The sequence below is a fragment of the Enhydra lutris genome, unplaced genomic scaffold (assembly GCF_002288905.1).
Source record: "Enhydra lutris kenyoni isolate GAN:26980312 unplaced genomic scaffold, ASM228890v2 scaffoldscaffold26, whole genome shotgun sequence".
In the NCBI taxonomy this organism is placed as follows: Eukaryota; Metazoa; Chordata; class Mammalia; order Carnivora; family Mustelidae; genus Enhydra; species Enhydra lutris.
Window position 1 is genome coordinate 20,764,549 of NW_019154110.1, and position 24,015 is coordinate 20,788,563.

At 40.4% G+C, this 24,015-nt stretch overlaps 2 protein-coding genes across 6 annotated transcripts in view; one reads left to right on the plus strand and one right to left on the minus strand.

Annotated features, from left to right (window-relative positions):
• The window catches only part of LOC111151610 (UTP18, small subunit processome component), a 42,957-nt gene extending 31,888 nt beyond the window's left edge, over window positions 1-11,069 (minus strand). The window contains exons 1-4 of the mRNA XM_022509705.1: window positions 10,722-11,069; window positions 8,426-8,538; window positions 7,231-7,329; window positions 2,669-2,736 (exon numbers count right to left, since the gene is read on the minus strand). Of these exons, the coding sequence (XP_022365413.1) occupies window positions 2,669-2,736; window positions 7,231-7,329; window positions 8,426-8,538; window positions 10,722-11,060 (619 nt within the window). The 5' untranslated portion in view covers window positions 11,061-11,069. The remainder of the gene's footprint in view (window positions 1-2,668; window positions 2,737-7,230; window positions 7,330-8,425; window positions 8,539-10,721) is intronic.
• A 400-nt stretch (window positions 11,070-11,469) lies between these two features.
• LOC111151608 (mbt domain containing 1) overlaps window positions 11,470-24,015 on the plus strand; it is a 68,634-nt gene continuing 56,088 nt past the window's right edge. For 3 of the 5 annotated variants that reach the window (XM_022509700.1, XM_022509704.1, XM_022509703.1), the window contains exons 1-2: window positions 11,470-11,531; window positions 12,462-12,525. The gene's annotated coding sequence lies outside the window, so the exon portion shown is untranslated. The other 2 variants (XM_022509701.1, XM_022509702.1) reach the window with 2 other exon arrangements.

Genomic DNA, 24,015 nt, shown 5'->3' on the forward strand with positions numbered 1-24,015 from the left:
AGAGAGAGAGAGAGAGAGAGAGAGGAGGAAGCAGGCTCCCTGCTGAGCAGAGAGCCCGATGTGGGACTCGATCCCAGGACTCTGGGATCATGACCTGAGCCGAAGGCAGAGGCTTTAACCCACTGAGCCACCCAGGCGCCCCCCCAGTGGTGTTTTTAACAGCATATAAAAATTAGCTAGAGAGACAATTAGTAGTCTGGAAAATGGATCAGAAAAAACATCCAGCCTATAGTACAGAAAGCAAAAAGGATCGAAAATGCAGAAAAGAACACAAAATACATTTAAAGAATAAATAAAAACATTCAACGCACACCAATTGGTGTCCCAGGAGAAAAGGAAGACTGAACAGAAACAGTATTTGAAGACAATTAGAATTTCCAGAACTTAAAAAAGACATCACGCTAGATTCAAAAGCACTGTGAAGACCAGGCAGAATACAAAGCAAGCTAGAAGGATCCAAGGTTGGGGGGTGAGGGGGAGGAGATAAATGAACACAATAGCAATAATAAAAGAATCCATCATATTAAGGAATTACTGTTAATTTCCAAAGGCCTATGATGATAGTATTCTAATTATGTTTAAAGTGGGGAATATTTCCCTTTTAAAGATACTGTACAAAATTTTTACCAATAAAGATAACATGTAAAGCTAGGGTTTGGTCAGCACTGTGTCAATAAGAAGTACACCTTGAACAAGTCACTTTTATCTTTTTGAACCTCACTCCCTGGTCCTAGGTAGTAGACCAGGATATCCTGATGGTAGCTGACTGGCTAATAAGTAACCTAATCCATTTCCTTTTTCTCACGAATACAAAGACAAACTGCATTTCCTGGGAGTCCATGAAGTTAACGTGGCCTTGTGACTGAGCTCTGGCCAATAAAATCTAAGTCAAAAGTCCATGTACCACTCCCAGGACAGGCCAATAAAAGTCTCTTTTGGGTGAGCCACTCACTCTTCCCCTATAAGCCACCTGGAGGTCAACCTCTTGGGAAACTTTGAAAAACCCAGCATGAAGCTGTCAGAATCTCTTGGGTCCCTAAAGCACACCAACCCCTCCTCACCACAATTTTTACATGCATGAAAAAAATAACTTCTATTGGATTAATCTACTGGGACATGGAAGGTTTTCTGTTTCAACAGCCAACATAACCTTACCTATTAATTACATAAATCCAAACGTTCTATGAAGGGGCACCTGGGTAGCTCAGTTGGTTAAATGTCTACCTTCAGCTCAGGTCATGATCCCAGTGTCCTGAGACAGAGCCCCGTCTTGGGCTCCCTGCTCAGCGGGGAATCTGCTACTCTCCCTCTGTCACCCCAACCCCTGCTCATGTTCTTTCTCAAACAAGTAAAATCTTTAAAAATAAATAAATAAAATAAAATGGCCTATGAATGCAGCATTCTAAAATGGGTAATAAAATTATACTTCATCGAGGAGGGCAAACTGGTAACTAAGGAGGTTAAAATCATATAATGTAAAAAAAGGTTAAAGGATCAGGGACATTAAACTTGTTATAAAACAAACCTGGAAAGATATTTCTTCAACAACAGAGTTTTACATGAAACAAGAAGTAAAATAAACTGTACACTGTTTTTATTTTTTTTTAACTGTATACTTTTAAACGGTAGGACTACAGAGTGTAGGGAGGTAAATCTCGAAACTGGAAAAAAATTCTAACAATTAGTCCTTTAGAAACAGAGAGGAGGGAAAACCAGTCCAGTAAACAGCATTATTTGATGTGTTTAAGCAGAGGCTAAATTGCCATCTAACAGATGCTGTAGAAAAAGATTCCTGCAGTGGATAAATTCAGGCTGTATCACTAAGATTCCTCCCACCTCTAAAAGCATCTGGCTGGAAACCAGAAGGTAAATTTTGACTTAGTAACAGATTGGGTTTTCTAACAGAATTGCAGAAAACAACTGGTTCTTTAAATGGGCTCCTTGTACTTGAATACCATGAGGCCTGGACTCAAAGGGCCGGGAAGAAGGGAGGGAGAGGTGGTAGTGATAATCAAACAGAGGCTCATGAGAAATCAAGGATGCTAAGAAGAGACCTCCTGCATCGTGTGGGAGGATATACTGCAGACTCCCTAAAGGATTTCAAAAGTCAATTCCAAGTCTAAAATGTGTAACTGCAAGCACACAAATCAGATCTTGGGAAGCTATCCACATTTATAATACCCAAACTGAAGGATCTAAAAAGGAGAGAAGAGTTACGGGACAAGCCAAACTTAAAATCTAGAGTTAAAGAATAGGTTTTTACAAAGTGACTGATCATCTGGGCCCGACTGGACATGTGCTCCCGAGATATCCCATTTTCCAGTAGACAGCCGTACTAGCTGACAATAACTTCAGAAGGAGCACTGGATGAAGAACCGTTACTTTTCTTTAACCCCATGTCATAATGCAACATAGCTCTATTGTGAACCAAACAACATAAAATTCATGCATTATTGCCCATACAACAGAAAACATACTACAAAATGAATCTTACATATTGTAAAAGAGCTTCCCTCAGAGAACTGGTAGACTCTGAAACCAAACATTTAAAGGCGGGGAGGGAGGGACATATTTGAAACATCCCTTTTAACGAGCCTCATGAGAAAGCTCATAGAACAGAACAGGAACAGAGATTCGTTTACTAACTTAAACAGGTATCAGTACTCACCATCTGAAGATGTCTTCCGCTTACTAGTCTCTGCCCAGGCAGGTACTCCCCCCATGGCATGCTGGAATCTAAGCGAAAATACAAAAATGAAATTTTGTGTTAACTAATAAATGTTCACCAAACTTCAAAGACTTAAAGGGTATAGATTAGCTCACCCTTGAGAGCATGTATACAATCTTGCCAAAGAAATTATCATCTTGGGGCGCCTGCATGGCTCAGTGGGTTAAGCCTCTGCCTTTGGCTCAGGTCATGGTCTCAGAGTCCTGGGATCGAGCCCCACATCGGGCTCTTTACTCAGCAGGGAGCCTGTTTCCCCCCTCTCTCTGTCTGCCTCTCTGCCTACTTGTGATCTCTGTCTGTCAAATAAATAAATAAAATCCTTAAAAAAAAATTATCAACTTTAACAGAAAGGCTACTCACAAAGAATAGTCCCAACTTGCCAATATGGGAAACTTTTGTGAACCTGTAACTGTATAAACTAGTCTTGGATATAGAACACCTGGATACATATTTGTTAATTATTTTTGTCTAGTTACAGGTCTACTTATTTGCTCATATCAACACATCTCAGATCTTGGAACTAAGTGAAGAACTCTATATGTAGTTATAAACCAATGCTACAGTAACAGAATACATAGTAAAACACATCTGAAAGACTGGTAAGAATATACAAAACACAATCACATATCCTTTGAATAAAATTGGAGCATTTCACTCTGGAAAACGCTAGCTTTATGAGAAGCATATTCTGAAGTGCTGGTTTCTGGAAAAGTGCAGAGTCATTCTAATTTTTTATTACAGAAGTGCAGACAAAACCACCAAACTCAGCCCACTGGCCATAAACAACTAGAAAACAAGACAAAACATATAAAACTGTTTTCAAAAATTGGAAAAAAACGTAAGATTGTGATCCCTGAGAGAAAGGAAATAACAAGGTGAGTGCTGCCATCCCAGGAATTCCCCCCCAAAGGCAATTTTTTGAGACCCTGGCACAGAACCAGTGAGAAAAAGTCAGACTTGAAAGAGGCTGAGAGAACTGGAATTTGAGGGGCACTGAACAACAGAAGAAAAAAAGAAACAGCTCCAGGTGCCTGGGTGGTTCAGCTGGTTGTGTGACTGACTCTTGATTTCAGCTCAGGTCTTGATCTCACGCTTTTGAGTTCAAGCCCCAAATTGGGGCTCCATGCTGAGTTATAGAGCCTACTTAAAAATAAGAAAAAAAATTTTAAAAATTTTAAAAAGGATTCGCCGTATTAAAATATAAATGAAAGAAAAAAGAGTAAATTTTTTTGAAAAAGCAGGCACTTAGGAGGCTCAGTCGGTTAAGCATCCAACTCTTCATCTCTCAGCTCAGCTCTTGATCTCAGGGTCGTGAGTTCAAGCCCTCACATTGGGCTCCATGCGGGGCACGGAACTACAAAAAGCTCCAAAAATCTGCACTGAGGTCCACAGACATTTTTGCTGAATACTAAGCTGTACATTCACAGGATGAAACTCCATGAGACCAGGCAAAGAACTAGCAGGGAGCTTTAAGTTGCATAACAGCAGAGTTCAGACACTTGAGTTTCAACCAGTCATGGGAAGGTCCTTACTAAAAACGCAGGGCATTCAGAAGAAATGGCAAAAGAGTCTATCTTAGACATGGGGCTAAACCAGCCTAGAGCAAATGCTACTCTACAACAAAACTAAAAACAAATCCTGAAAGGATCAAACTAATCTCCAAGCCAATCTACTGCTTGCCTAGACAAGTCACTAAAAGTACTCACTCATTCAACATTCACTCATTAAACACTCATTAAAAGCCAAAATCAAAATCCAGACACTGATTAATTTACCACTCACACTGCCCAAAATCCAATCAAAATTTCTAAACATGCAGGAAAGCAGAAAAATATGAACCACAACCAGAACAAAAAATCAGTCAACAGAAAGACACAGAAATGACAGACATGAAAGAATTAGCATATAAGGACTCTGAGTTCAGAACCAATACAAATGAAAAAATGCTCAACATCACTCATTATCAGGAAAAACAAGTAAAAACCATGATGAGATACCATGTCACACCCATCAGATGGCTAAAATTAACAACACAGGAAACAACAGACATTGACAAGGATGCGGAGAAAGGGAAACCCTCTTGCACTGTTAGTGGGAATGCAAACTGGTGCAGCCACTCTGGAAAACAGTATGGAGGTTCCTCAAAAAGTTAAAAATAGAGCTACCCTATGATCAAGCAATTGCACCACTACTACCCAAAGGATACAAAAATACAGATTTGAAGAGGTACATGCACACTGACGTTTACAGCAACATTATCAACAATAGCCAAACTATGGAAAGAGCCCAAGTGTTCATCAATTGATGAACAGATAAAGACGGTGTGCTGTATATAGGCATATACAAGAAATATTACTCAGCCATCAAAGAATGAAATCTTACCATGTGCAAGAACGTGGAGGTAGAATGCATTACGCTAAGTGAAATCGGTAGAGAAAAACAAATTCCGTATCATTTCACTCATACGTGGAATTTAGGAAATAAGAGAGATGAATTTACAGGATGGGGGACAAAGAAAGAAGGAAACAAACTGTAAGAGATTCTTACCTATAGGAAACAAACTAAGGGTTGATGGAGGGAGACTGGTGGGGGATGCTCTAGATGGGTGATGGGCATTAAGGAGGGCACTTGTTATGATGAGCGCTGAGTGTTATACATAAGTGATGAATCACTAAATTTTGTTTCCGAAACTAATATCACACTGTGTATTAAATAACTAGAATTTAAATAAAGGTTTAGAAGAAAAATAAATGAGGTTAGGTTAAAGTACCAAGTTTTCAAATACTCAATGTTCAAATACTTAAATATTCTCCAAAATTAAAACCAGTTACTTAATCACTATAATGTAAAATTAAATTTTTAAAATTTCTATTTTTGATGGGAACTAAAATGTAGGACGCTAAGCAAAATAAGTCAGTCAGAGAAAGACAAATACCATATGATTTCACTCATGTGGAATTTTTTTTTTTTTAAGATTTATTTATTTGACAGATAGAGATGGCAAGTAGGCAGAGAGGCAGGCAGAGAGAGAGGAGGAAGCAGGCTCCCTGCTGAGCAGAGAGCCCGATGTGGGGCTCGATCCCAGAACCCTGGGATCATGACCTGAGCCGAAGGCAGAGGCTTTAACCCACTGAGCCACCCAGGCGCCCCCATATGGAATTTAATAACTAAAACAAATGAACACTGGGGAAGGGAAGGAAAAATAAAGTATGTTAAAAACAGAAAGGGAAGGGCGCCTGCGTGGCTCAGTTGGTTGAGTGACTGACTCTTGGTTTTGGCTTAGGTCATGATCGATCGATCGATCGATCCTGGGATCGAGCCCCTCCTCAGACTCTGCACTCAGCACAGATTCTACTCGGGATTCTCTCCCCTCTGCCTCTCCTCTCCCCCACTTGAGCTCTAAAATAAATAAATAAAATCTTAAGGGAAAAAAAAAAAACAGAGGAAGGCAAACCATATGAAACTCTCAAGTATAGAAAACAAACTGAGGGTTGCTGGAGAGGTGGTGGTCGGGGAATGGGGTAAATGGGTGATGTGCATTAAGGAGAGCACTCGCAATGAGCACTGGGTGTTGTGTGCAAGTGATGAACCACTAAACTCTACCCCTGAAACTAATGCTACACTACACGTTTACTAACTTGAATTTAAATAAAATATTGAAAGAAAAAATATTTTTGAAGATCGGTAAGTCTGAATTGGAAGAATCACAATGAAATCATCATTTTATTTATTTCACTTACCTTTTTTAAAGAGAGAAAGGCTTTAAGAGTTTATTCATCTGTTAATTTTAAGAGAGAGAGAGAGAGAAAGGAGTGGGTGGCCAGAGAGGGAGAAGCAGGCTCCCTGCTGAGCCTGGTGCCCAATGAAGGGCTCAATCCCAGGACCCTGAGATGACCTGAGCCTAACTCAGAAGCTCAACCAACTGAGCCACCTGGGCGCCCGATGAAGTCATTATTTTAAAATATACATACATTTCCCAACTCTGCTTAACTAAAAGAACCTAAAAGTAATGAAAGAGATGGTTTACCACATACAAACAAACAAGCAAGTAAGCAAAACCATCGCTGATTATATGTGGGTGGTAGGATTACAAGATTTTCCAAAAAAAAATTTTTTTAAAGATTTTATTTACTTATTTGACAGAAAGAGAAACAGCAAGAAAGGGAACATAAGCAGGGGTTGTGGGAGAGGGAGAAGCAGGCTTCCGGCTGAGCAGAGAGCCCGATGCGGGGCTCAATCCCAGAACCCTGGGATCATGACCTGAGCCAAAGGCAGACGCTTAACGACGGAGCGACCCAGGCACCCCCCCCCAAAATCTCTTTTGTACTTGTATTCCCTCTCCTTCCAAAATACTAAAACTTAAACCATTTCTTCCAGTAGCAACGCTCTTACTACTTCAAAATGGAAACTCACTACCCAAGGAACTGTTCTAGCCAAAGACTCCAAATAAACCACTCATTGTAAGTTAAAGCTTGGTAAATCACAAGGAAAAGGACACTTACTCTTCCTTAAGTCTCTTTTGAAGCTTGTCTTTTGAAAGTTTACTTTCACTGGCATTTTTCATCATATCTTTCCGGAACCGATTGCTCATCATGTCAACCCTATTAAAAACAGAACAACGGTATGCTTTAAACGACCTTAAAAGATTTGTCGTAACTAGTTGTTGCCTTTAAAAATTTGAGAACACATTTAACCAAATATAGGTCAAGATCTGTGAAGTGCACAATATCAAATACACATTAATTTTTGAAAAAAGATAAACACGTAATAGAGAATGCTCTGAAAAAATACCAATGACTAATAACAAAAATCACACAAATAAAGAAGTTATTTCCCGCCCATTAAACCGACGAAGTCTAAAAAAAAGATAAGCATTGTTTTTAAGAATGGAGTGAAATGGACACCTTTCAATGGGAAGGTAAACTGGGAGAACCTCCTGGTCAGTCTGGCAGTTTTTATCAAGACTCTGACACATGCTCATGCCCTCTGATTAAGTAATTCTACCTCAGAAAATCCTTCTTACAGAAGCAATTAGAAAGGAGAAAAAGGTTTGCAGAAAAACATTTGTCTCAACATCAACTTATCAAAGGGAAAAAGAGGAAAACCTATCTGACAATACCTACATAAATCGTAGCTAATTCATATAATAGACTATGGTATGTTTAAAATCATTTATAAACGTTTTTATTCTTAAGTGGGGATAAACGCTTGCAAGACAATACATTTTCATCTCTCAAAAACCACAGTATTAAGTGTGTTAGCTTTTTTTCTAGCCTTTTCTCAGTTTCAGACATTGTGCTAAGAGCTCCACATCCATTATTTCACTTAATCTCAAGAGCCTTCTGATATTACTATTATTATCTCTGTCCGAAAGAGAAAAGGCAGGTTACAAACTTGCCCTTGATCACTTAGGAACCGGCCACATTAAAAGACAAACTCAAATGTGACACCAAACACTATGCTTTCTTTGCCATTCAATACAGCACACGAGAGAAGAGGGCAGGAGAGAAGAATGCCAACACCTAACAGCGGTTCTCCCTCGATGTGAGTTTATGAATGACCTTTTCCTTTCTCTGCTTTACAGTATTTTTAGAATCTTCACGTAATCATATATTTGTAAAGAGAACTTCTTTAAAACTTACAAAATATTATTTTAAATATCCAGAGGGACTCTGGAAGAAAAAATAGGCAACTTACATTTCATCATCTTCATCTTCTTCATCCACCCAAACTGGCTTCTTTTGAAACCGAAAATTATCTTTTGCTTCATTCTCCACTTCCGAGTCACCTGAGTCTTCCTGCACTTGAATCTAGAGAAGACAGATGCCCTCAAGCACTGAGTTTTTCAGCAAACGCACACACCTTACAGTTGGAATGCTTCTTTAAGCCCTCTGATGGAGTAATGGGACAGAATGTTAACCATGGCAAATGGATGAAGGACCTCAATGTGAGAAAGGAATCCACCAAAATCCTTGAGGAGAACACAGGCAGCAACCTCTTCGACCTCAGCCACAGCAACATCTTCCTAGGAACATCGCCAAAACCATGGCAAATGCTGGAAGCAGAACAGAAAATGCGGAGAAAATGGTACCGTATGCTGGATAGGCAGGCAGGATGAACAGTCAAGGAGTGAAAGCTGACACGCTGAAAAGAAAGGACCAAGTAAGATAAGAAAAACAAAAGATAAGTTGACAAAAGAGGAAAATGAGTTGGAAAAATCCCGGAACTACAGAAATCATGGGACCAGAGGCAGACTAACATCAAAAATTATGTGACTGAATACTATAACTAACTGGCATTTCATTATTCTTAGACATACTGCTTCTCCATTGTTCATAACCATTCCTGACCCCCTACCTTAAGAAAATTTACCCTAGACTATTAAATCTAAATCTACACCACAGAAAACTCCCAGAAGTTGAGCTCGAGCTTTCCCAAAAACCGCTAACAGACATGTCCAAATATTTTCTCGCTCTTCTGTTACCAGCCTATGATCCTTCAAAGCCTGATAAATCCCACCTCACAAAGACTGTTCCTTTGTTCTTGACTATAAAAAGTCCCAAAGGCCAGCAGTTTTCCAATAACAGTTCTCTATCTGCCAAAGAGAATTCTGCAGATTCCTTCATAAGCACCCAAAGGCAATACTGACAATCAAATGACACTGGCCACTTGTGAGGTGGGTATTCATTCACCAAACAGTATTCTTGGTGAGGCTTTGCTTGGCCACGCCATGTAGAATTTCACTGGCCTCTACACACACTCGTCTTCCTTTCCCTAATGTTTTTTTCTTCTCTTCAGCATATGTCTCTGACATATTTGCATTTTACTTTATCTTCTTTTTGCGCCACTAGTACACCTGGTCTAAAACAGCAAGGGACTTTTGTGGTTTTGTCCATTGCTGTGCCTCCTCTGTTGCCTAGAACAAGGCCTGGAACTCTCTATCTTGGAAGAAATATCAGGTGTAGCATAAAAGAGATGATTAAATGTAGCTCCTAAAAAGTGACTTAAAATGTGCAAGGTGGGGGGGGGGGGGGGGGGGGCCCGGGGGGGCCAAAGGGGTAAAGCCCTTTCCTTTCGGCGGGGGTTGTTACCCCAGACCCCGGGGCCCGCCCCCATCGGGCTCTCTGCTCAGCCAGGAGCCTGCTTCCCCCTCTCTCTTTGCCTGCCTCTCTTGTCTACTTGTGATCTCTCACTGTCAAATAAATAAATAAAATCTCTTTTAAAAATGTGCAAAGGGGGCGCCTGGGTGGCTCAGTGGGTTAAGCCGCTGCCTTCAGCTCAGGTCATGATCTCAGGGTCCTGGGATAGAGTCCCGCATGGGGCTCTCTGCTCAGCAGGGAGCCTGCTTCCCTTCCTCTCTCTCTGCCTGCCTCTCTGCCTACTTGTGATCTCTCTCTGTCAAATAAATAAATAAAAATCTTTAAAAAAATAAAAAAAATGTGCAAAGGAGGTAAAAAAGGATGATAATAAAAAGCAAGCAGGGTTTTCATTGCTCGAAAAAATATGTGGCCCCCAACAAACGAACAATGATCTGGCGAACAGACAAATGCACGATCATTCTCAGAAGCTGGCGAGTCCATCACTTGGGAAGCTGTTAAAAACGCACATTCTGATTCCGTAACTCCTGAATCCCGACAAGGTACTGAGGCAGGGGATCGAATGGCCACAAAGAAAGAAACACAGGGTTTCGATCTGAGCCGCGAAAAAACGCTCACTACTGCCCTGCGCTACACATACCGGTAGAGCGCCTGCTGGATACCCGACGCAGGGGCTCCCCCCACCCTCCACCCTCCACCCCGGGGGCGGGGAAAAGCAAGGTCTCCGCCCAGTGGAAACTTCCAGTCTGGCCCCCGTCGGCGCCCGCGTTTTCGGGCGCCCGCCGACCTGAGCGCTCCCGGCGCCGCAGGTCGCCCAGGCTCCGCCCCCCGAGGCTCACCGCCCACCGTGCGCCCCGCCTGAGCGCGCCCAGCCCGCGCGCCGCGGCCTCCCTCACCCGCGAGCCCTGCAGACGCCGCAGCAACGCGTCCTCGTTGTCCTCGACGTCGCCGAACACCAGCTCCTCCAGGCACCGTTCCACGGCCGGTTTGTCCTCCTCCAGCGTCAGGCGGTTCCGCTGCCGGAGCCGCCTTTCCTCCTCCGCCGCGACTGCGATCGCAGCGGCCGCTGCGCTCGGCCGGGCCGGCGGTTTCCGCTGGGATGAAGGAGCAGCCTTTCGGGGCGGCCCGCCCGGCCCTGCTCCGGCTCTCCGGCCCGGCTTCGTTCGGCTCTTCCGGCCCAGACTCACTCCGGGTCTCCGGTCCGGTTTCGTTCGGCTTCTACGTTCCGGCGGCATCGTTGGGTTGGAGAAGAAACGCAGGCGCTCACGTGGAACCTCGCTGCGCGTGCGCCGAGGCGGTTAGTCGTCCGCGGCCGCTGAGGCCCCGTGGGGTCGGAAGGAGCCTGCGCGGCCTGTTAGCACGTGACCAACACTCTCTCCCTACGTAACGCCCACTCCCCTCAGCAACCCCTCCCCGTAGGGGAGTTCCTCCGGGAGGACCGATCTTCCGGGTGGAGGGGGAAGCGGCGTGACTGGAGTGGAAAATTTTTTCCAACACAACTTCGCAGCTGCAACTGATTGAAGGGAGCACAAGAAAGCGAGAGTATAAGCTGGGATGACTGAAGGAAACTTCTGCTCTTCTTCCTGACTTTTTAACCACTCGACTTAACACGAGCGGCGGTTGCCTTTTCCACCCCCTCGACTTGGTACGGCCCTTGGAGTACGGAGCCTGCAGAGGGTCCCACGCTGGAGGAGAGAGAGAGGAGGGTATGTAGGGAAGTGGGCCAATCGGGGCGCGGGTCACGGCGCAGGCGCGCTGGGGAGGGAGGGCTATGCTAATGTTGTTGATATCCTGGGGCCACCCGAGTTAAAGGGGGGGAAATCCGGGGGCTGCCGCAGCCGCCGCAGTTCTGGGCACAGCGGGGGCCCCCCCCTGTAGTCGCCGTAGTCCCAGGGAGAGGCGCCTGCCCCCAGCTCGGGGAGGGGGCGCCGCGGGCCCGGGGAGCACGGACAACCCCTACCCATGAGGCCCTGATGGAAAACACAAAGGATCTGGTGAGAGCCGAGCGCGGCAGCCGCTTTGTGTGCCAGGTGGGGGGGGACGCCTGCAGCTCCCCGACCCCAGCAACCCCTACAGCTCCCTGACCCCCGCTCCCAGGCCTGCTTCTCCATCCCACGCCCCCTCAACCTCTAGAGTCCCCCTCCCCCTACCGGCCGTTAAACGATTCGGGGGGTTCCCCTCCCCCCACCCCCTCAGCCCCGGACTTGGCGGGGGTTCTCTACTCCCTCCACTCTTTGGGAGAAAAAATTTAGAAGAAAGTTTTTCTCTGCGTCCCGCCCCCCCCCTCCCCCTTCAGCTCTGGTTGGTGGGGAGGGGAGAGGGAGGCTGGATTAGAGACTTTTCCTTTTTTAGCCGTCCAAGGTGGGAGAGTGGAGTCCTCCCTTGCCCCAGAGGGGCCTAGTTTGGGTGCTTTGCGGGGGAAGGTGCCTATCGGCTCCGGGGTGAGTGCCGCGAGGCATTTTGCACGTGGAGGTGGAAATATTGAAAGGGGGCGGGGTGGGCACGTGTGGGAGGGAGAGGTGGGAGTGGTGTTTGGGCAGCAGCCACCTGGGCCGCTTATTTAAAAGGGGTCTAGGTCGGTGGGCTTTCGGGACCGTTGCGTTCTCTTTTGTGAAATGAGAATCCTAACATTTCAGAGTCGGAAGAGACATTAGAGGTCACCCAAAGCAGCCGTCCCCTCTGCAGCCTCTCTGACAAGTGGTAGGTAGTCTGGTCTCTGCTTAAACCTTTACCAACACTGAACGCTCTCTGCTGCCCCGGAAAGCCCGTTCCTTTTGAATTGTTGTTTGCCTACCCTTATTAGACCCTCTAGTCTCATTCATGTCCTTGTTAAGTTGCTCCCTTTTTTACTTCTCAAATTTTCTCTCACATCCTCCTCACCCACCCACCGCTCATTGGCCTATATTTTGTGTGCCAGGAAAGAACAGCAGGGAAGTGGAGGAAGGAGGGTTTGAGTGAGAGTGAGGGCCAGCTGAAAACTTGGCTGGGTCATTTTCAAATGCGCTGGCTTGTATGCCTGAGAATGGTTGATATTTTTCTACAGGAAGCTTGGGAATTACAGTCTGGGATTTCATGGCTGTTTTCTCTCACTAGTGCATCTGTCCGAAGGCAAAAAAAAAAAAAAATCAGCAGCAACTCTGTATTACTCTCTCAAAGTGCATTTGTTTGTGCCTAAATTTTCCCTAAAGCTATCTAAAATTGTCTTTGGGAGGTAGTACTGCGGCTGTTAGAAGCATCTCTTCGTACAGAGGTGGCCAGTACTGCGCCCCTCCCCCTTCCTTTTGACCTGTGTCTTCCTTTCAAACCGGACTTACTTCTCAAGTCCCTCCTTCACAGCACTTTCATTTCTTTTTTATTACTTACTTCTGTGGTTCTTTGATAAGATTTGAATTTTTTGTAGCGCTTCTATTTGTGTACAGTTTGCAATAGTTTTCATGTTCTTTACATTAGTATATGCCATTTATCACTCAGTCGTTGAGATGGTTCCCTTTCTGCTGTTGTCAGTTAAGGTTTTTCTAATGTTCTTCATTTGGTGAGCTGTGCTGCCTCCAAAAGTAGTTTTGTTGGCATAAAATCTTCAGGGCATTTGTTTTTTTCTCTTCCTAATATAGTGAAGTGGAGTCAAGCCGTAACAGATAAGATGTAGAAGTAATGATTTGGTCTAAAAGCCAGAGAATAAATTTCCTCCTAAAGCTACCAGTCCCCTGTTTAAAATACTGAAACATTTTTCTCTTTCCCCCGTCATGACTTGAGACTCTTGTTCTGCTCTACCATGCTTACTTAGACTTTATTTTTTTTGTTTGTTTACCTCAACACCAGTGAGTGTTTAGAAAGAAAATAGCTGTTTTTGGGGGGGGGGGGGGTGGGGGTGTTTTGTTTGTTTGTTTTTTTTTTGCACCATCTCTTTCTCTGAATAACAAGTAACTTCTATTTATATAGAACCTCATCTTAAGGCTTCTGGCTGCCTTGCAAATTGCAGCAAAACTGTCTTGAATAAGTATTTGTTCATAAGTATCTTATGTTGGGCCATGTTTTTCAACAATCCAGTTTTTAATTTTATAGAGTTTGATGTCAGTTTCATCTTAATCTAATGACTAGAATTTAACATGGAAATGAATACTAGGTATACAAAAAAAACTGATAGAGCTGTGTAATTCTGTCTTTAAAGTTCAAATTACCATGGAATTCCAAGTTATTTTCCTGCTCACTTTAAACATGAACTGTCATGACTTAAGCTGACTGACTTTGGAGACATTTGCATTCTGATCATACTAGACAGGAACAACTGGTTTTATTTTTAAAGAAGACACTGTTGTATTTTTGTGACTGGTTATATGTTGTCCTGGTTAGAGTCTAAACCTTCCTACACAGATGCTTCTAGGCCCTCAAATTGTTGAAAGTATAATAGTCAAAAGAGGATAGAGCTGTAGGTTACAAATGAAAACAACATATTAATGTCATAAATACAAAACCACTAGATTACTGAAAGCCAGGAGTGCTCAGTGGTTTGAGTGACCACATTCTAAAATTAGTCGTCACTATTTTTTGGTTGGTTTTTTTCAGTTTTCATCTTTAAAATGTTTGCTGAATAAGATGTAACCTTTTCGCATTTAAATATTAAGGTTAAGCCAGTTAAAATGAACATTAACTTCAGGGTTTCGATTCAAGAGAAAGATAAAAACATGAGGTCAGTAGAAGAGGAAGGAATTAAAATAAGCAAGATAAAATATGCCTCCTAACACTAGGGTATCGGTAACTGTCCAACACTACCTTTAGTTTTATGCAAAAATTGCAGATTTGTTTACATTTAATCTTTTTTTTTTAAGATTTTTATTTATTTATTTGCCAGAGATCACAAGTAGGCAGAGGGGCAGGCAGAAAGAGAAGGGGAAGCAGGCCCCCGGCTGAGCAGAGAGCCCAATGTGGGGCTCGATCCCAGGACCCTGAAATCATGACCTGAGCCACCCAGGCACCCCAGTTTACATTTAATCATTTTTAATGACTCTTTTTTTTTTTTTTTTTTTTTTTTTTTTAAGATTTACACACACACACACGCTCTTAGACTTTTGCTTCTTACTTTGCTGGAACCCTCAGGAAGGGGTGGAAAGGAAATAATTCCCATATGAAAAAGCCTGATTGAGGTGGGATGAAATGATACAGTAAGAGAGATACTGGCAGACTAGGATAGTTTTCCAGTTCTGCCACTGACTAGCTTCACGGTACTTGTCAGATGAAATCCTGGGCCTCATTTTCTCATCCTCATAGTTGAAGGGCTGGTCTAGAACCAGCATTGTCCGATAGAAGTTTGTATGGTGATAGGAATGTCTTAGGTGTGTGTTATCCAGTATGGCAGCCACTAGCTAGCTATACATGGCTGTTGGACACTTAAACGGTAGTTAGTACAGCAGAAAGACCCGGGTTTTCCTTTTGATTTAATTGGTGTAAATTTAAATAGCCATAGGTCTGCCATGTTGGACATGGCAGATATACAAGAGCGTTTTCCAAACTTAACTACTCATTAAAACCACCTCTTGGGGCTCTTGTAACCATACAAAACCTCTCTCCCGGTGATTATCATTCAGTAGGTCTATAGTGGGGCCTATAGATGCATGCCTGACAGTTTTTATCAGATTGCTTAGGGAGGTACTCCAGTTCTCACTTCAGTATTGATGACTTAAAATGTAATGTAGTGGAAATAAGCTGTGGACAAAGTTGGCAAACTGGCCAGGCTCTCGCTCTGCCACCTCCTGACCTCTCATCTTAAGTAAATTTCGTAACCTCTTCAGACGTCATCTTTCTCACCTAATTCTGGATTGAGCTTCAATTCCCAGGGTTTCTGTAAGCCAATCAGATGTGATAACCAACATATAAGAAAGTGTGAGCTGCTGTAAAGTATTAAGATGTCTTCTCAAAAATCCCTTTTTCTTTTCCCTTTTTCACTACTAACCTGATACTACTTCTTATGGAATAGGTCCCATACAGTAACTCACTTAATTTAGTCTTTTTTTTTTTTTTTTTTTTTTTTTTTATGTATTCATTTGTCACAGAGAGATACCACAAGTAGGCAGAGAGGCAAGCAGAGAGAGGGGGCCGGAAGCAGGCTGCCTGCTGAGCAGAGAGCCCGATGTGGGGCTCACTCCCAGGATTCTGAGATCATGACCCGAGCCGAAGGCAGAGGGCTAACCCACTGCACCACCCAGGTGCCCCTAATTTAGTAATTTCTTGTTCCCCCCAACTATTTGGCTATAGTTTGTAGTCTGTGTCGAGGACATGTATAGTAAATCTAACACTTTGTTGTATTTCTATTGCTTAGCATAATGATTTGTCTATATTGCTCAATATATATTGGATGATATAGCCCATTGCTTTACTTTTAATTTTCAAAACTTTAGTTAGTTGGTGGCAGATTATTTTAGACACCAAATGACTTCTTCTGTACACATATGTGTTTAACCCTATTTTTAATTTTTTCATTATTAACACCCCATGGTTATTATTATCCAGTGAAAATGTATCTTTTACACGACCAGCTCCAAATATATTTTCAAAAGATAAACACCAGAGACACCTGGGTGGCTCAGTGGGTTAAGCCTCTGCCTTCAGCTCAGGTCATGATCTCAGGGTCTTGGGATCCAGCCCCACATCGGGCTCTCTGCTCAGCGGGGAGCCTGCTTCCCCCTCTCTCTCTGCCTGCCTCTCTGCCTTCTCTCTCTCTCTGACAAATAAATAAAATTAAAAAAAAAAAAAAGATAAACACCAAGAGAATATCATCACCTTAGGTCAGTGTTTTTAGGTTATATCAAATCTGTTTAACTTATTTTTTGCTGTGTTCACATACTAACAAATGAACTCATTTGATTGCTGAGACTGCATTTGCACTGCAGCCCCAGCTTTAGTACGAATTCTGTTATTTGTGTTAGAGAAGATAGCTAATGATGATCTTAAAGTCCCTCTCGGCTACTGCTTTTCAGACTTAATTTTGATGCGGTCATCTTTTTTTAATTAGCTTTTAGGTTCATAATTAAGGATTCATAGCTTTTTTCTGAAAAACTGAAAACCCATTTATGTGAGTTATTTTATCAGACATTCCTGTTGTGGTATGTGATGTTTTCCTTATTTAGAAGAGAGGGAAACTGATACCCAAGTAATTGTTACATCCAAAGTCATAAGTGATAGAACCAGAACTTGAACCCAGACAGAAATGTGTATTTCTCGTATATCCAAGAAAACCTTCCTTTTGCTCACTGTTGCTTTAAGCTGTAGAATACTGTTGTGTAGAATATTGTCCTCTCCTGTCATTCCCTGGTTACTTTTCAGTTTCTTTAAGGGAGTTATTTAGTATATTACTGTTTTCGGTTTTCTCTTGATTGTATCGTTGGCATGAATTTATTCTTTCTCATTGGTTTTGTGGAAAACAAAAACCCAGTAATCCCAAATCCTCACCATTTATCATTCTCCTATTAGTAAGCTGGGAAAGAAGGAAAGCATTTCTCTTAAGGCCTGTGAATTGTATCACCATGCCAGACTGCTTTTCATCCTGATGGTAAAATAACGAAAACCAGCAAGAGCTAAATAGCTCTCTAGCTCGTACTGAGTCCAGCTGTCATAGATCCCTTAATTTCTTAGTTTTAACTTTGTGAGTTCACACATACAACCTTCACAAATTCAAGGATTTAGGACACTTCATGACTAAATCCTGGGAAATTATGTGGGCTACTGAACCCTATTGGTTTGGATAATGGAGGGTTGAGTAACTTAATAATGAGTTTATTCATGTTGAAATTATGCTCTTATTACTTTGTTGTATATTTATTTGTGCTTGCATTTAGAATCTCAAATATTTTCTGTAAAATTTTTCCTAGAAAAGTTTTACCTTTCAACTCCTTTGTAGATTTTATAGGGTGGAAGGTTCATCAGGGTGATAATTACAGTAGGGAAATGAAATTTAACTATGATCTGTGACTCTTCCTTACATTTTGTCACTATGAAAACCTTTTTATTTTTTCACTATAGAAGTATTACACATTTGCTGTTTAAAAAAAGAAAATGAAAACCATAGAAAAGTTAAAATCATCCTCTTATTCCATTGTCAGCTTGTTAATAGCTTAGCTGTTCCTTCTAGGATCTTCCTAAATGCATATGTGAACATAGATATATTAGTCTGTGCGTATATAGCATACGTTGTTTCTTTTAATAAAAAGTGAGTCATGCCATTTCTATTTTGCGATTTATTTTTTGCCCTCAGTATCTTGGCTGTTACTACTCATTCCCCTACTGGTGGTTAGATGGCCTCCAGCTTCTCACTATTATGTTATTGCTTCAAGAAACATCTTTCCACATAGATTTTTGTGTCCTGTGAGTATTTCTGAAGGGCAGGCTTGAAAAAGTGGAATTACATGGTCAAAAGGCATACTCCTTTTTTTTTTTTTTTTTTAAAGATTTCACAAACAATGTCAAATTGCATTCCAAAAAGATGGCATAAGTTTTCCTTCCTATCAATATCTAGGCTATTTCACAGTTATATTTGATCATACATACATATCATACATGATATGCCTGATATCATCAATCCCTCCATCTTTATCAGCTTAATGAATTTTAAGAAGGTAATTTATGCTTTGTAGAAATTGACCTTTATTTTTATAAGAATAATGAATGTACTTGATAGTACAATGTTAAACAATGGTAAAAGTGCCCCCCAAACAGGATCCTTTACAGCAGTCTCTTTCTCTTCCCCATACAGCCCTCATAAAACAAGTACTTATAATTCTTGCAGTTTTTTCACCTAGAATATATCTCCATAATTCTAAATATTAGGCATACATCACTCAGCATATGAATCCTAGGTATTTTGACTTTCTCTGTGGTCCATATATGCCCATACCATACATGCCCAAATATTAGGTGAGGTTTTTCCTCCTCCAATCATCCCATCATCATCTACTCAAAATCTTAAATAGTCACCTAACATGATTTTTCACTTTTATTTTGAAGAGCAAAGTGTTCAAAAAGGCACATTACTTGAAATAGTTTTATTTGATCCTTATTACCTATGCTTATAGAAGGTAGCTGACAGAAAAATAATTAAGAGGGAAAAAAAGAAAGGTTGAAATTAAACATAGATCTAAGATTATTTTCTTGACTCATATTGCTAGTATTCATTTTAGCTATATGACCTCGGACAAGTTGCTTAGCCTATTTGAGCCTCTGCTTCCTCATCTATAAAATGGGAGTAAAAATAGTTGTGAGGATTTAAATACATTACCATACATTAAGTACTTAGAATGTGCCTAGCATTAACTACAAATATTAGTTATGTTAATCATAAGAGACCTTTTACAAATCACTAGCAAAAATAGTCCAGTAAGACACTATTATGGGATTTATGAAAAAACTCCCATAGAGCAAAATGTGTTTCTGAACCAAATTAGAAGAAAATGAAAACGACTTACTCTAGGAAACTGTTAGGTAATATAAAAAGTGAATCTGATAATGATAGGTAAAGTGTTTCAGAAAATGGGAAAACCAATGTTTCTAAGGTAGTAATACTTAAATATGTATGTGTAGACTTACAGGTTTGGAGAACAGTGGCAGCAGCCTGATCCAATTTTCCCATCCACCTTTCTGTAAATCTTTAAAGCCAACAGAGAGCGCATATCCATCACACATCACCCATGCCTTCAGCATTATTAAGAAACAGGTTACCAAGACCTTCAGATTCCCTCTAAATAGAGAAATAAATCAGATTCCAAGAACTTCTGCCCAATCCTGTGGACGTAAAGAGGAAGAGAGAGAAGGCTTAGCAGGTTCACTGATAGAATTTAGGGCCATGCAAGACTTCGATGTAGCCCAGAATATCACGTCCAAAAGAGAATCTACCACTGAGGTCCAAAGTATTGAACACAGCTTTGAAATTTGGTAGTTTGCAGCTTTAGCCACAGCTAGGGGCTTGAAAGTTAGCAGTGCAAGTGTAACTTCAGTTACAAGCAGTACTTTATAGGGAAGGGGTGGACACATGGCAGTGAGGAGAAAGAAGAGGAGAAATTAATACTCTTTCAGAAAAAGAAAGAGAAAGTCAACTTAGGAGTGTTCTTGAACCAGGAACTCTTGACCATGAAGTGAATGGCAATAGGAATGAATGGACTACACGTAGACAGAATACATAGGAATTTTTTCTACTACAGGAAAAAATGTGAATCAGAACATCTCAACTGGCGAAAATCTTCCCCTCCCCCACCCAAAAAACATAAGGCAGAAGAAAATTGACACAACACTCAAAATGAAATAAAATGTCCTCAAACCAGTGTTTGGGGATATGGGGGAAAAAGAAAACCTTGAGTCAGAAATATAAAACTAAGAACAGAAACAGCAAGAAACAGGGAAAAGATCAGAGTATATTAAACTCAGAAAAACACATATCAGAACTGAAGACTAAGTTTTAAGGTTCATACCAAACAGATTCAAATGCAAATGTAATAAATGACATGGAAGAGCAGCAGGAAGACAGTCAAGAGAATGAAAATGAGATTATTTTTTAATTGACATTTTAAGTGGAAGATGGGTCCAAAAAGTCTAATGTGTAGTTGTTGCCTCTCAAGAAGGAAGAAGAGTAAAGCCATAATATCCAAGAAAACTTTGTGGAAATAAAGATCTGAATCTCTACATCAGAAGTTCATACCAGAAGGTAAACTACAGGATACATTCTAGTTAAGCTGTAGGACTTTAAAGATACAGAAAAATTTTCCAGGCTTCCAGGCGAAAGATGAAGTACATTAAAAGGGCCGGGGAAGTGGACTGGTATTCGATTTCTCAAAAGCAACATACAAAGCAAGACAATAGTGGAGTAGCATAAGGAAAGAAAATGCTAAGCAAAGATTTTTTATATCCGCTCAGCTGTTTTTCAAGGGTTAAGACAATAGAAAAAGCTCTAAACATGCCAAGAATTCAGGGAATACTGCACTCACTAGCCCTTCCTGAGGAAACTGTTGAAGGATAAGTTTCATCTAAAGATGTATGGGAAATTTTCTGCAAAAAAGGTGGATAGTGATTGCATGTATATTTGAATTAAGGTTAAAATTAGGAGTAGGGACATAGGTAGAATAGTACATAAATGTTACAGGTTCTGACAAAGTAGAAAGGGCAGCTAAAAAATGTGGGAGGGGAAAGGAAAAGAACTAAGACTAATAATTATAGCTTAGTTATCACAAGGGACTCATGTGAAACTGAAAGCAAAGATTAGCTAAGGAAAATGATATATGGAAACATAAAAGATTTAAAGGTAAGCTTTAGAAAAAAAAAATACAAACCTTTAGAAACACTGAAATGTTTAAAAGGCCAAAGAAAACCATCATGGAGAATCATGATGCCCACAGTAATTATAACAAAATAATATGACAGAATTGCAATCAAACCTACCAGTCACATCAGTGAGGATTCTCTCACCAATAAAAAGATTTTCAGATTGGCTCAAAAATCAAAATCCAATAAACTATTATTATATGTCAGTTACATTTCAATAAAAGTAAAAGAAGGAACAAAATCAGAATCCAACTTTAATATAAGAGGTCCTTAAAACAGTTAGAAAGATGGACAGAGATCAACCAAGCAAATAGAAATAATATGAAAGCAGGATTGGCAATGCTGAAACCAAAGTAGAAGCCAAACCAAAAGCGTTAAACAACGAAGGAGGATAGTTTGTAATACTGAAACCCACAACTTACAACAAAGATATTAACACTTAAAAATACATATGCACTAAGTGACAGCAATAATCTTGACAAAACAAAAGCTAAAAGAAATGCCAGTAATAAAAAGAAGCACTAAAAATTGGACACTGACCCGCTCACCACAAGATAGGTGCAGTAGACAGGAAGTAGAGATAAAAAAGATCTAAACATAATGAGACAAATCTTCAGGTCTATCTATCATAGCATCCTAAATACAATATACTCTCTCTTAAACACAAAATATTCACAAAAGTCTTTTCATAGTTAAGGAAACATCAGTAGGTCCCATAGAAGAAAACAAAAAGCAAAAGGGCATTTCCACCTTGAACAAGAATTTCCAGCCTTGTACAAGAATGATCATAGTGACTTTATTCAGAGTAGTCAAATACGGATGGAGAATGGATAAACAAATATATTGCTGAAGTGCGTTATCAGCGGGACACCTGGGTGGCTCAGTTGGTTAAGCGTCTGCTTTGGCTCAGGTCATGAAGTCAGGATCCTGGGACATTGGGCTCCTTGCTCAGCTCCTTGCTCTGCTTCTCATTCTATCTGCCATTCCCCCTGCTTGTGCACACACATACTCTCTCTGAAATAAATAAAATCTTCATTTTTAAAAAAGTGCAATATTAGCAGTAAAAAACAATGAACCATTCATATAATAATATGGATAAATCTCAAAAATACTATGCTGTATGAGCGAAATTAGATATAAAAATGTCTGTAGCCTTTTATTCCATTTAAATAAATGTATGCCAAATTAACCCATAGTACTAGAACTTCTGGGGGAGGAGGAAGATGGGAAAGGACATGAGGGTGCTTTTTAGAGTGACAGATAACTTCTCCATCTCAATACACATTCAAAATGATGCTTCATTTAAAAGAAAAAAACCCTTGGGTAAAGGGGGAATATAAACAAATTACAGAGTTCCTAAAAAATTATGATAATGAAAATACTATGTGTAAGAATCTGTGGAATACATTGAAGATAATGAGCAGAGGGAAATTCATAGTCCTAAATGTTTGTTAAAGAATAAAATTCAAGTAAATTTTTAAAATCTTACTGACTTTATTCAGTCATTAATAAGTTGTGCAACATCCAGTCTAGCAGATATTTTTATAGACCCAAGTTGAGTGGGAACAAGGAAGTACACTGGGCATTTGCTAATTGGTTAAAGCTGGGTTGCTTTTCTTATTGGAGCAAAGGGAAGTTTTGGACCTAGGTCAGGCACTGTATGCTGAGCAGGTACTCACTAATAAGTTACCAAAGCCTGCCTTTTCAGGGAGAGAGGAATATAGAAACTTCGGTACTAAATTCTTGGTTTGCTGAGGTGGCTTAGCCTGAACAACTCCAACTTGGACCTAATCTGGTTACTTTATCACAGTAAAAGTAATAGTAATAATATTAATTAATAAATCCCAACTCAGAAATGAAAAAAGAACAACAAAGTAAACCAAAGGAAAAAAAAAAAAACAACAACACAGAAAACTAAAGATAAAATTAGAAATATATGAGTTAACAGAAAAACTGTACACCAAATTGATGAATCAGTCCTGGACCTTTAGGGGGATATCCACAAAACTGGTAAGCTACTGGCTAGTTTAATCAAGGAGGAAGATAAAGCACAAAATATACAAAATAAATGACAAAGGAAAAAACTTGATACAGAAGAAATTGAGAAAATCATACGCAACCATTTTATACACTTAGGCAAATAAATTTGAAAACTTAGATGAAATGGATTCTTAGGAAAATACAGTTTAAGAAAACCTCACTAGAGATTTTATAAAAAATTATTTTCAACTTAATGGAAGAAACATTTATCAAGGAGCTAGCCCACAAAACACCAAACCTATGTGATTTCACAAAGGAATTCTGTAAAACCTTTAGAAACCATACATTCCAAACACTACATCAATTACTTCACAACGTAGAAAATGCAGAAAAACTTTCCATTTTCTTTTTTACAGACTTTCCAATTTTTATGAAGCAAGAGTAATAGCAATTTCTAAACCTGTTAAAGATGGTACAAAAAATGAAAATTAGAGATCTGTTTATGAATATCAATGCAGTATCCTAAATATTGTGCAGTCTTTAACACTACATCAAGAAAATATATCATGATGAAGTGAGGTTTATAGTAGGAATACAAGGATGATTTAGTATTTTGAATACTTGATACAATTCACCGTATAAAGGGATTTAAGGAGAAAAATCATTCTCTTTATAGTTGCTGAAAAAGTCTGTGGCAAAATTTAGCACCTATTCCCTTAAGAAAATGGGAATGGATAGATCCTTAACATGATTTTCATAAATACACATGCACATATATGCATACATTGACCTAAATCCTAAGGCCAGCATCTTAAGATAAACACTAAAATCAGAAACAAAGTAAGGATGTGCATTGTCTCCGGTATATAACATTGTACTGCAGATATGAAAAAGTGCAGCTAGGAAAGAGAA